General features: G+C 54.3%; 2 protein-coding genes across 2 annotated transcripts; both read left to right on the top strand.

Annotated features, from left to right (window-relative positions):
* The first annotated feature begins 1,905 nt into the window (after positions 1-1,905).
* On the top strand, positions 1,906-3,821 carry KIF17 (kinesin family member 17). The gene is given in 6 exon segments (XM_041463546.1): positions 1,906-2,404; positions 2,407-2,484; positions 2,487-2,519; positions 2,522-2,608; positions 3,377-3,634; positions 3,736-3,821. Coding segments are annotated over 6 exon segments (561 nt in total). The 5' UTR covers positions 1,906-2,319; the 3' UTR covers positions 3,756-3,821.
* Positions 3,822-3,827: 6 nt separating this feature from the next.
* Positions 3,828-10,523, top strand: DDOST (dolichyl-diphosphooligosaccharide--protein glycosyltransferase non-catalytic subunit). The gene is made up of 13 exons (XM_041463545.1): positions 3,828-3,923; positions 4,010-4,118; positions 4,307-4,838; positions 6,032-6,142; positions 6,376-6,462; positions 6,710-6,813; positions 7,568-7,662; positions 7,970-8,063; positions 8,480-8,628; positions 8,901-9,048; positions 9,166-9,286; positions 9,839-9,945; positions 10,034-10,523. Exons 3-13 carry the CDS (start codon positions 4,700-4,702, stop codon positions 10,181-10,183), a joined length of 1,305 nt encoding a protein of 434 aa, XP_041319479.1. The 5' UTR covers positions 3,828-3,923; positions 4,010-4,118; positions 4,307-4,699; the 3' UTR covers positions 10,184-10,523.
* The last annotated feature ends 522 nt before the right edge of the window (positions 10,524-11,045 follow it).

An 11,045-nucleotide genomic window follows, 5' to 3' on the forward strand; every position in this document is an offset into this window, starting at 1 on the left:
GCCCCAAACCAGGCACATGTGAGTTAAAGTGATCGACTGGTTTGGGTGGGAGGAACCTTAAAGCTCATCCCATTCCACCCCTTGCCTTGGGCAGGGACACCTTCCACTGTCCCAGGCAGCTCCAAGCCCTGTCCAGCCTGGCCTTGGACACTGCCAGGGATCCAGGGACAGCCACAGCTGCTCTGGGCACCCTGTGCCAGGGCCTGCTCACCCTCCCAGGGAAGGATTCCATTCCAACACCCCATCTATGCCTTCCTCTGGCAGTGGGAAGCCATTCCCTGTGTCCTGGCACTCCAGCCTCTTGTCCAAAGTCCCTCTCCAGCTTTCTTGGAGCCCCTTTAGGCACCAGGACAGGCTCTAAGGTCTGCCTGGAGCCTTATCTCCTCCAGGATGTTTTTACCCCAAAACTAACTTTGCCCTGTTTGGGTGGATGAAGAGCTGTTCTCTGCAGTGCTCAGTGAGGCCATGTGCCAGAATTATGAGAGAAAAATGGAGATGTTCAAGTCAGCAAACATGGATCCCAAAAAGTGTGTGTTCCTGGTAACAAATCCTGCCTGGAGCTGCAGGCAGAGGAGCCTTAAATGCCCACACAGGTTATGGAGATGCCTCCTTTTCCTCTTGAAAGAGGGCCTTGAAGGGCACTTGGAGCCCTCTCATGTCTTACAGGTAAGGCAGCAGCTGTCCTGTGGCTCATGGATGGACTCTTCCCATCACTGAGGCCACTTTTGCCTCCAGCTCACGCATCTCACAGTGTTTGCAGCACATCATCCACAACTAACAGCAAAATTTCCCAATAATCCTATTTCAGGGGCACTGTCAGGGCCTGGAGGACAGGGCTGGGATATGAGGGATGCAGGCTTGGACTCGTGCTCAGCCCAAATCAAAATCAACCTGGCTCAAGGTTTTCTCTCTGTGAGAGCTGTCCTGAGAGAATTCCCTTAGCCAGAGTACACCACCACATACTGAAGCAGCATGGGGGCTTGGGCTGCTCCAGAAATACACGATTGAAGCAAATTCTGCTGATTTTTCACTTACTCCATTGTGTGGAACTATAGACAATTAGAAAAGCTGTGACAGAGTCTGATTCTGAACAGTTCTGTGGGTTTTAACCAGTCCTTCTGTGGGTTTTAACCAGTCTCTCAGCTTTCCTGTGGTGTGTGCTCATTCTGTTGAGTCTCTCCTGTCTCAAAAAGGAGCTGCTATGAAATGCAGAACAGCAGTGTCTGTAATTTGTGGGCAATTCTGTCTCTTAAGGGAGAGCCCTCCAAAGAAAACCTTCATTTGGATTTGATATCAAATGTTAGTGGTCTTATTGCAAGAATGAATCCTATTCCTTTTGTGGTAAGCAAGGGAGAATGCCCTTCTAATCACATTGTTAAATCCAGGTTCTGTACAGATTGGGCAGGAGGGTTTGTTCCACAGGTGAGGGGATTTCAAAGCCCCCTGCTCAAGCTTTACGCATCAGGGCAGCTCAGCAGAGCAAGGATTGAATCCTTGGATTCAGTGTGTGTTAAGCAAAGGAGAGGGAAGGTCGCCTGGCAGGAGCAGTGCAGCAGAATAGCAGGTCAGTTCTGGGGGAGAATGAGCCTTTTCACAGGGTTTGGAGATAATTAGGAGGCTGTTATCAGTAAAGGGGTTATCAGCCAATTTGAGACAGTGCTGGCCAAGCTGAGCTAGACAAAGGAATGGCTCTGGAGCGTGGCTTTATTTCCATGCCAGAGCATTATTTCAAACACAGGCCTGTGCCAGTGCTGCATTAACAACGCTGAGGTGACACAAATCATGGCTGATACTGCCCCAAAATGGAAGCCACACTGAGGCTTTCAGATGTAGCACTCCCACCTCCACCAGTTAAAATAATTCTCTGTGTAATTTTGGCACCTTTTGTGCATCTTTGAAAAAATAATTAAATGTTTATTTAAATAAGGATTTAAATATAAAATACACAAATCAGGGGTTTTAAAGATAATTTTGTGAGCTTAGATATGGATTTCTGGACATCCTTGTTGACTGAGTGCTTGGAGTAGCACATGCTTTGCCTTTGTGGAGTATTTTGCCCAGAGGAGCTGTGGCTGCCCCATGATCCCTGGAAGTGTCCAAGGCCACGTTGGACAGGGTTGGAGCAACCTGGGAGAGCGGGAGGTGGCCCTGCCCATGGCAGGGGGTGCAGTGAGATGGCCTTTAACGTCCTTCCAGCCCAAACCACTCTGGGATTCTGGGATTCTTTCTATGACAGAAAGTGTTAATAATAAGTAGAATCCGCTATGATTACTCAGGGCAGAAAATCTTATCATAATTCCCAATTTTCTCTCTTCCCAAATGTCACCCATGGAAGGACGTGCCTCCTCCACTCCTGTGAAGCTGGTTCTTGAGCTCAGCGTTCCCTGCTGCAGGCTGCAGGTGGTCGGGGGGAGCAGGCTCAGAACGAGGACCTGAAGGAAAAGCACGAACGCCGGAAGAAGCCCGCGGACAAGCGGAGGCTGCAGCTGTGGCTGCCCTGCAGGAATCCAGCGAGGACAGCAGGAGCAGGCTCTCCTCAACGTCTGCGACTCCATCCAGGAGGAGGTTCGAGCCAAGAGCAAGGCGCTGGAGAAGGTGAGGGAGCGGCTCCTTCCTCCTCCACATCCTCCTTTTTTATGTTACAGGGTTTAGGGCTGTGGGTTTAGAGAATGACTCTGGCTGTGTCAGTATTTCATACACCACACTGTGTGTGAGGGCTTCTATAAAATCCCTCAGGTGGGGGATTAAGCTTTTGAAGCCCAAACCCCCCAGCTGTAAAGGCTCAGTGTGTGACACTTGGCGGGAGGAGCACGTGTTGGGATGGGAGGGGATGCGACTCCCTCTGCCGACCTACAGATCTGCTGCAGCTGCTGCCAGTTCTGAGCACGCTTTCTGGGGCAAGAAACAAAACATAAAAGTAATGATCTTAAATTTTACATTTAAAATCTTCATTTTCAAAACACTTGAAAATCAGTTTTGCTCTGATATTTTGTGGTATAATCAGAGGGTCTGCAAAAAAATTGACATTTGTGTGTACAGTCCTAGACCTGCACATGAAGGACTTACTTTATTTGGGCATTTAGATTATCAAAGAAATATTGCACCTTTTAACCAAAAAGCTAAGAAATTCCAGGAGTTCTAAGACCACATCAGTAAGATTAGCTTCAGGTTCATTCAAAAATCATCCCTGTGGAGAAACATGAGAAAACTTTCTTTAAAACAGACATGGAATAATCTCTTCACACATATTTCATCCTAATTTGTACCTAAATTAGAAAACTTTCCAAATATTGAAGCTTTCCTGAGTGTCTTTCTCTGCCTGGCAAATTCCTGTACTTGTAGTATCCATCGGTCTCTCTGCCTTATAACCCTGGTGTTTTGTGTCCAGAGACCGAGATCAAAGACCTGCAGCTGGAGTTTGGGCTGGAGAAGATGGATTACCTGAGCACCATCCGGCGCCAGGAGCGAGACCTGCAGCTCTGCCAGCAGCTGCTGGATCAGGTGCAGTCCCTTGTGCGGCGGGACTGCAACTACAGCAACCTGGAGAGGATCCGGTGTGAGTCCGTGCGGGCCGAGGAGAGCGGCTGCTGGAGAATTCCAGAGCCTGTCACTCAAAGAACCCACCTGCCCGCAGGTGAGGGGACAGCGCCCGGGGACAGGAGGGCGCTGTGGGGGACAGGGAGGTGACGATGGCTCTGCCACGCTTGGGCTGCGTGCACTCGTAACATCTTCCAGAGTTTGTCTGGAAAGTGTGAGTAACAAAGGTGGCACGTGGTGCGGATCCCTCGGGAATGTGAGCAGTGCCGGGATCAGGGAGTGCAGCCAGCAGGGTACACACAGCGACCATCTCTTCCCACAGCGGTTCCAGCCCTGCCACAGCCCAAACCTGGCCGGACAAGCCCCTCGAATGAGAGGAGCCAGCGGTACGGCCCATCCCTCCTCCATTTCTATCCCATTTTACCAGTTTTGCCTTATTGCTGGCTCTGCTGACAGCGTTTGCCACCTGCAGCCCGAGGAAGACCACTACAGGCTGGTGCTGGACAGGAGCGACAGCGAGACCATCGCCAGCAACTACTTCCGATCCCGGCGAGCCAGCCAGATCCTTCAGCTGGACCAAGGTAATTCCCTTTTCCCAGATATTGCCGGCACTCTTCATTTTCCTCCCTTTCCTTGAGAAACCAAACGGCAACCCACCCAGGATCAACTCTGCCTCAACCCCTTGACCTCTCAGGGGTTTCTCGCAGGACGCAGCCGCATTTTGGCGTCCTGCACTGACCCACCACAGCCCCTTCCTCTCCTCTCGCAGCTCCCGCGGGTTCCGAGGGGGCTGCGGGCAGCACCGGCACCGCGCCCCGGCCCGGCCCTTCCGCCTGCAGTCCCTGGCGCCCAGCGCCGACACCAAGCGCAGGAAGGGCAACGCCAGCTCCAGCGCCCGCCGCTTCTGACCCACCGCGGGCATGGGCGGCCCGGGCCCTCCCTTGTCCGCGGCGGCGGCGGCCGCGCTGAGTCGCGATAGCGCTGTCGCGACAGCGACGGGGCGCGACGCGCTTGCGCTGCGTCCCAGCGTCGCGGAGTTGTCTGTCGATGATTGGCTGGAGGCTGCTCGGCGCTGGCGCTGATTGGCTGGAGGCTGCTCGGCGCTGGCGCTGATTGGCTGGAGGCTGCCCGCCTCTGGGGTAGTTCGGCGACCGGGAGCAAGATGGCGGCGGCCGCTGTGGCTGTGTGTGGGCTCCTGGCGGTGCTGGCGGCGGGCGCTGAGGGCGGGCCCCGCACGCTGGTGCTGCTGGAGAACGGGAACCTGCGCGACACGCACTCGATGTTCTTCCGGAGCCTCGCGGGTACCGAGCGGGCCGCGGCGGGATCCCGGGAGGGGTTGGATGGGGCGGGGAGAGCGGGGTTGTGGACCCAGGGTCAGGATCGGGGAGGAGGTTGGGGTTATCCGAGGGGACAGGGGATGTCTGGGGTCGTCGGGTCAGGCCGAGGGAGGAGATTGGAGTCCCCTGGCTGGGCTGAGGGCGCAGCCAGGGGTCCCTTGCTGGAAGGGGCTGTGTCCTCTCATCAGGATGGGGGAGAGATGAGGATCCCCTAGGGCAGAGGGGACTCTTGGGGTTCCCTGTTCAGGATGAGGGAGAGATTTGGGATGCTGCACCGGGCAAAGGGAGGAAATTGGAGTTTCCAGGCGGAAAAGCGGGGGTGTTTGGGGTACCTGTGTCAGAGTGGAGGAGGAGATTGGGGTCCCCTGTCAGGCTGAGGTAGCAGATCGGGGTCCCCTGAGGGAGAACGGGGGGTTTGAGGTCTCCTGGTCAGTCTGTGGGAGGTGATGGGGACGCTGTGCCTGGATGAGAGAGGAGATTGGGTTCCCCATGTCAGAATGGGGCAGGAGATTGGGGTTCCCTGGTCAAGCAGAAAGGGAGATTGGTGTTGCAAGGGAGAGGGGCTTGTTCTCCTGGTCACAACGGAGAAGATTTGTGTCCCCATGTCAGGCTGAAGGAGGAGATTGTGAGGGGGGTGCTGTTGGAGTTCCCTGGTCAGGCTGAGTGAGAAGAAACTCTTTTTTTTTTAACCCCAAGCCAAGGGAGGAGATTGGGGTTCCCTGGTGTAGGGGGAGGTGCTGGGGGTACCCTGGCCAGGCAGAGGGAAAGGACTGGGAACCCTGTGCTAGTCTGAGGGAGGAGATTGGGGATCCCTGGAGGAGGGGGGTGACTGCTTGGGCTCTTCTGGTCAGAATGAGGCAGGAGATGGAGGTTGTTTTCCCAGCTGTGCCTGTGTTTAGGTCCCCTGCAGAATCAGTCCCAGTTTCATGGGTGACAGCGAGGCATCCTTTGGCATCAGGGCTCTTCAGGGGATCCACCCCTTGGGTTTATTTAGGAACTCTCAAGTGCTGCTCTTAAAAAGCCCCTGCTCTTAAAAAGCAGTGTTTCCAAACTGTTCTTTCACTGGGGAGATAAACCTCTGGCTCCTGCTGCAGTTTTGCTGCTCCATGTGTGGTTTCATGGCATGCAGAAGTTGTCCCTTTTGTGTCCTGCTGCAGACAGGGGCTTCGACCTCACCTTCCGGACAGCGGATGACGCCGGTCTGTCCCTGATAAAGTACGGGGAGTTCCTGTACGACAACCTCATCATCTTCTCCCCATCCATAGAAGGTAAATGTGCAGGGGAAACCTCTGGAGCTTCATGGCATCTTTGGAAGGGGATTTCCAGCTGTTCTGTGAATTTTATTTAAGTCCTATGCTTTGGATGTACTCAGTAGCAAACTGCAGCACTGTCCAAGCCTTTATTGGTGGTTCTTCCATTGATTTGGTGATTTGCCATGGTTTAATTCTGCCGGGAGGTTGTTTCTGAGCTCCAGCCATGAATTCCTGCTGTTTGCTTTCAGACTTTGGTGGGAACATCAATGTGGAGACCATCACCGCGTTCATCGACGGCGGTGGCAGCGTCCTCGTCGCCGCCAGCTCAGACATCGGTGAGTGCAGGTGTTCCTCCAGAGAATTCACTCACTGCAGCAAAACCAGCTGCTCCTTGTCACCTCAGAGCTTGCTCGGGGAGGAAATGGGTCATTCATGCCTTTAGTAACACGTTCAGTGGGATTTCAGTGGAGAGGTCATGTTGCTCCCTGGGGTTTGGCTCATAGAGCATTGAGCACACGACTCTCAGCTGAATTTACTGTTGAGTTCCTGTGTTGTGTGACAGAGGATCCATTGTCCCTGCAGGCGACCCCCTGCGAGAGCTGGGCAGCGAGTGTGGGATCGAGTTCGATGAGGAGAGGACAGCGGTCATCGACCACCACAACTACGACATCTCCGACCCCGGCCAGGTGAGGGCCTTGCCTGCTCCTGGCTGCTTGGGTGGGTGCAGAGCTTGAGGGGTGACTCCTCTGTCCTTGTCCTCCCGTCTTTCCTCTCTCCCTTCTCTCCCCTGCTCCTCCCAGGGGAGAGTGGGAAATAATCCCTGCTGCTGCATTCAGTTCTGCTGCTGTCAGGATGCTTCAGGCTCTAGTTTCAGATGGTCACCATGTGCAGGCGGTGGGGCTGTGGTTAATGCTGGTTCTGGATCCCTCCAAAGCTTGGAATTTCACCTGAGGGTGAAGCGTGTCAGGCACCAAGTGCAACGCTTCAGGTGTGGGAAGGGAGAATTTCAGTTCCAGATTTTCAGATCAGTATAGAAAAATACAAGCAATTGGGCCTGCCTGGTGTAATCCAGCATTTTAAAATTAAAACATATATTAAATTCTGAGGTAAATATACTCTGGTAATTTCTGTTTAAGGTAAACTGTTGAAGCAGTACATACGTGCATGTTGTCCTGGTTTGAGGATGAAGGTTGCTAAATGCAGGGAAATAAAACACTGTTGGTGCTGCTGTCTTTATCAAGTGGCAGTTTGTATTTCCTTGAAGATCAGTATTAACCTAATTTGATCATAAACACAAAAATGCTGTTGTTTTGCTTTTTAATTGAACTACAACATTCACCCAACAGTTGTAATTGTCTGTAAAGTAAACTTTTAACTGAGAAGCTGTTGTTTGTCATTAGACCCAGACTCACCTCACACGGATCTCTCTTCTTTCCCCAGCACACGCTGATTGTGGCCGACACTGAGAACCTCCTGAAGGCGCCCACCATTGTGGGGAGGGCAGCACTGAACCCCATCCTGTTCCGAGGAGTTGGGTGAGCAGCAGGGCTGACGTGGGGGAAGGGCAGTTGAACCTGTGGTGTTGCTGCGAGGTGAGCGTGGGGTCAGCCCCTGAGGCTCTTAATGTGAGCTTAACAAATCTCTCTTGATTTCAAACGAAAGTAGAAGGAGTTTAGTTGTTGACTTAGGAATGGTTCCTAAGAAAATAGTGGAAGAAGTATTTAGTTTCTCAGCAGGTAGAAGGGTGAGAAGGTCCATGGGGTTGAGGAGGTGGCCCCACATTCCTCTGGGTGCGGGGACCCTGGGGGTGTTCGTGCTGCTCACCGTGGCTTTTCCTGCTAGGATGGTGGCTGACCCTGACAACCCACTGGTGCTGGATATCCTGACTGGCTCTTCCACTTCTTACTCCTTCTTCCCAGATAAGCCCATCACTCAGGTACACTCCCTCCCTTTCTCTCCTGTTTTGAGCTGTGCTTCTGCAATTTAGTCCCTCTAACTTCAGCTGCTTGGGGAAATCCTGGAGCGTTTGATCTCCTGATTAATTTGGAAAGGGTTGGGCTGTTGGCTGCTTCCCAATGTTCCCTTCCTCGCTGCTTTCTGCTGGTGAGGAGGTGTTCAGCGTGAGGGACACATGTCCTTCATGCTCTGGAGGAGAGGCCAGCCTAGATCAAAGCATCTCTCCCATTCCATCCCAGCTGGAGTGGTACCAGAATCCTATTCCTGCTTTTTCTGAGCTTCATGGTTACTCCTTGACTGCAGCCAGTGCTACTCCATCCAGACTGCCCCACCCCACAGCAAACTGCTGTCGGTGCATCCCCAGTGGGCTCAGCCCTGTCCCCGTTTGCTCCGCAGTACCCGCACGCCGTGGGGAAGAACACGCTGCTGATCGCGGGGCTGCAGGCGCGCAACAACGCCCGCGTCGTCTTCAGCGGCTCCCTCGACTTCTTCAGCGACGCCTTCTTCAATTCTGCCGTGCAGAAAGCGACTCCCGGCTCCAAGAGGTGCGTTGGCTTCCCTGGATGAGGAGTCTTTGGGGAGCCCTTTGAAGACAGAACTCCTGGGAAACAGGCAACAAATGTTTATGTTTTGGGAAGGAGTAGAAAGCTTGAATTGAATTGGTGTGACACATCCTTTACTGTTGCAGAACAAAGCGCTTTGGAAAGCAGCTCCTTCCTTTAACCTCAGCTCAGTTCGTGTTGCTTTCTCCTCCGTTTGGTTTGGGTTTGGGCCATGGGGTGTTTTCTCAGCTGTCTCAGCCTCCGTTGTTGCGCAGGTACTCCCAGACAGGTAACTACGAGCTGGCCGTGGCCCTGTCCCGCTGGGTGTTCAAGGAGGAGGGCGTTCTGCGCGTGGGCGCCGTGTCCCACCACCGTGTCGGGGAGCTGGCACCGCCCAACGCCTACACCGTCACCGACCTCGTGGTGAGGCCCGGCCGGGCGGGTGGGGCACGCGGGAGCCGCCCGGGGAGGAGCTGGGCAGCGCTGGGGCTCGGAGAGGGCGGCGCTGGTTTTCAGGCATCGCTGCTTAATTTGTCCCAGGAGTACAGCATCGTGATCGAGAAGCTCGCTGACGGCAAGTGGGTGCCCTTCGACGGGGACGACATCCAGCTGGAGTTCGTGCGCATCGACCCCTTCGTGCGCACCTTCCTCAAGAGGAACGGTAGGTCCCTGTTGCAGTTTGAGGGGGCTCCCTGGGGAGTCCCCAGAGGGTCCCCTAAGCTGTAAGTTTGCTGGTAGCAGCAGGCAGGCAAGGAAACTCCACACAGCTTCTGAGGGTGCTGATTAGATGAGGGTTTATTGGGGGTCCCACCCCTGGGAGCAGCGTGGTTTCTGAGGGAGAAGGGGGTGTGGGGGAGAGAGGGAGAGCTTAGGGAGAAGAGGGCCAAGAGCAGGTCTGGTCTCCCTCACACTGCTTAACAGGGAGATTCAAAGTGGGCGTGGAATAAGACTTGGGCCAGTGGGATCACAGATACAGGAGACTTCAGGGATAAACCGTACATTTTCGAGGGGTGAGACAGAGCATACCATTTAACTGAAATGCAGCACCACAGGTCCCCATCAGGAGGAGCGGGAGCTTCCCCTCTAGAGGAACAGCAGGTCCCCCTCAAGAGGAACAGGGGGTCCCTGTCGCTACCCTGGCCCCACAGTGGGGGTGTTTTCACCTTCCACAGCTTCTCATGTCCTGTCGGTGTCACCCCTGTCTCTCCCTCAGGTGGCAAATACAGCGTGCAGTTCAAGCTGCCGGACGTCTACGGCGTGTTCCAGTTCAAAGTGGATTACAACCGCCTGGGATACACCCACCTCTACTCCTCCACACAGGTAAGCGTGGGGGAGTGAATCCCCCTGTCCCGGGGGGAAAGGCAGCCCCGGGCTGCTGGACTGCAAGGGCTGCTCTGTCCCCTGCCAGGTGTCTGTGCGTCCGCTCCAGCACACGCAGTACGAGCGCTTCATCCCCTCGGCGTATCCCTACTACGCCGGCGCCTTCTCCATGATGGTCGGCCTCTTCATGTTCAGCATTGTCTTCCTGCACATGAAGGAGAAGGAGAAATCTGACTGAGCTCCCCGTGGGAGCCTTTTCCCAGCGCCAGGAGGGCTGGGCAGTGTCAGAGCCTCCTGTGTATCCGTGTCAGGACTGGTGGGTGCCGGATGCACTGGGGGGCTGTGTTTGGTTTTTTTTATTTTTACACCTGGGGGGTTATTGAGAATGACAATTAAATTTTGGGGGGCGAATCTGTTACCAAAGTGTCTGCAAACCTGGGACCAGGATGCTTCCAGTTTTTACTGATGAATCATGATGTTTGCTCACTCCACTGTTGGAATGATTTGGGTTGGGGTTGGGCTGGAATGATTTGGGTTGCAGATTAACTCCCAGTTCAAAATAAAGTCTCGTTCCTCTCCCTGGATGGGAGTGAGGTGTGTTCATGGCCTGGGGCATTCGGGTGCAATCCCAGAACTGAGGGCTGTGTCCCCACCTCGCCTGCTCCGGGCGTTCCCCACGGTGGGCTGGGAGGGAACAGTCGGGTGCTGCTGAGGCTGCAGAGTGCTGACAGGCAAAAGAGGGAGTCTGGGACACACAGGGGGACTTGGGACACCCCAAAAGCACAACTGGGGTGTCACCAAAGGCACATGGAGGAGGACAGGGCATGTCAAAACCCCCTCTGTGCCCCATAATGCAAATAGGTGAGTTGAGGGACACACCAAAGGCTCAGCAAGGGCAGGGATTGCCCCCAAATGCACACTGAGGGGTCTAGGGGGAAAAAAAACAGCTGGAAAATGGGATCCCAAGAAGACCAGAGGGAAGTGGAGGAGCTGAAGGAGGGCAAGGTGTGAGATGGAGTGAGTGGCTCTTGGGGTGCACCTGGGCTGTTTTGGGATGGAAGGTGGGGAAATGACAGTGGGAGTGATGGGATCAGAGGAAC

This window comes from Pyrgilauda ruficollis, unplaced genomic scaffold (assembly GCF_017590135.1).
Source record: "Pyrgilauda ruficollis isolate IOZ18807 unplaced genomic scaffold, ASM1759013v1 scaffold165, whole genome shotgun sequence".
In the NCBI taxonomy this organism is placed as follows: domain Eukaryota; kingdom Metazoa; phylum Chordata; class Aves; order Passeriformes; family Passeridae; genus Pyrgilauda; species Pyrgilauda ruficollis.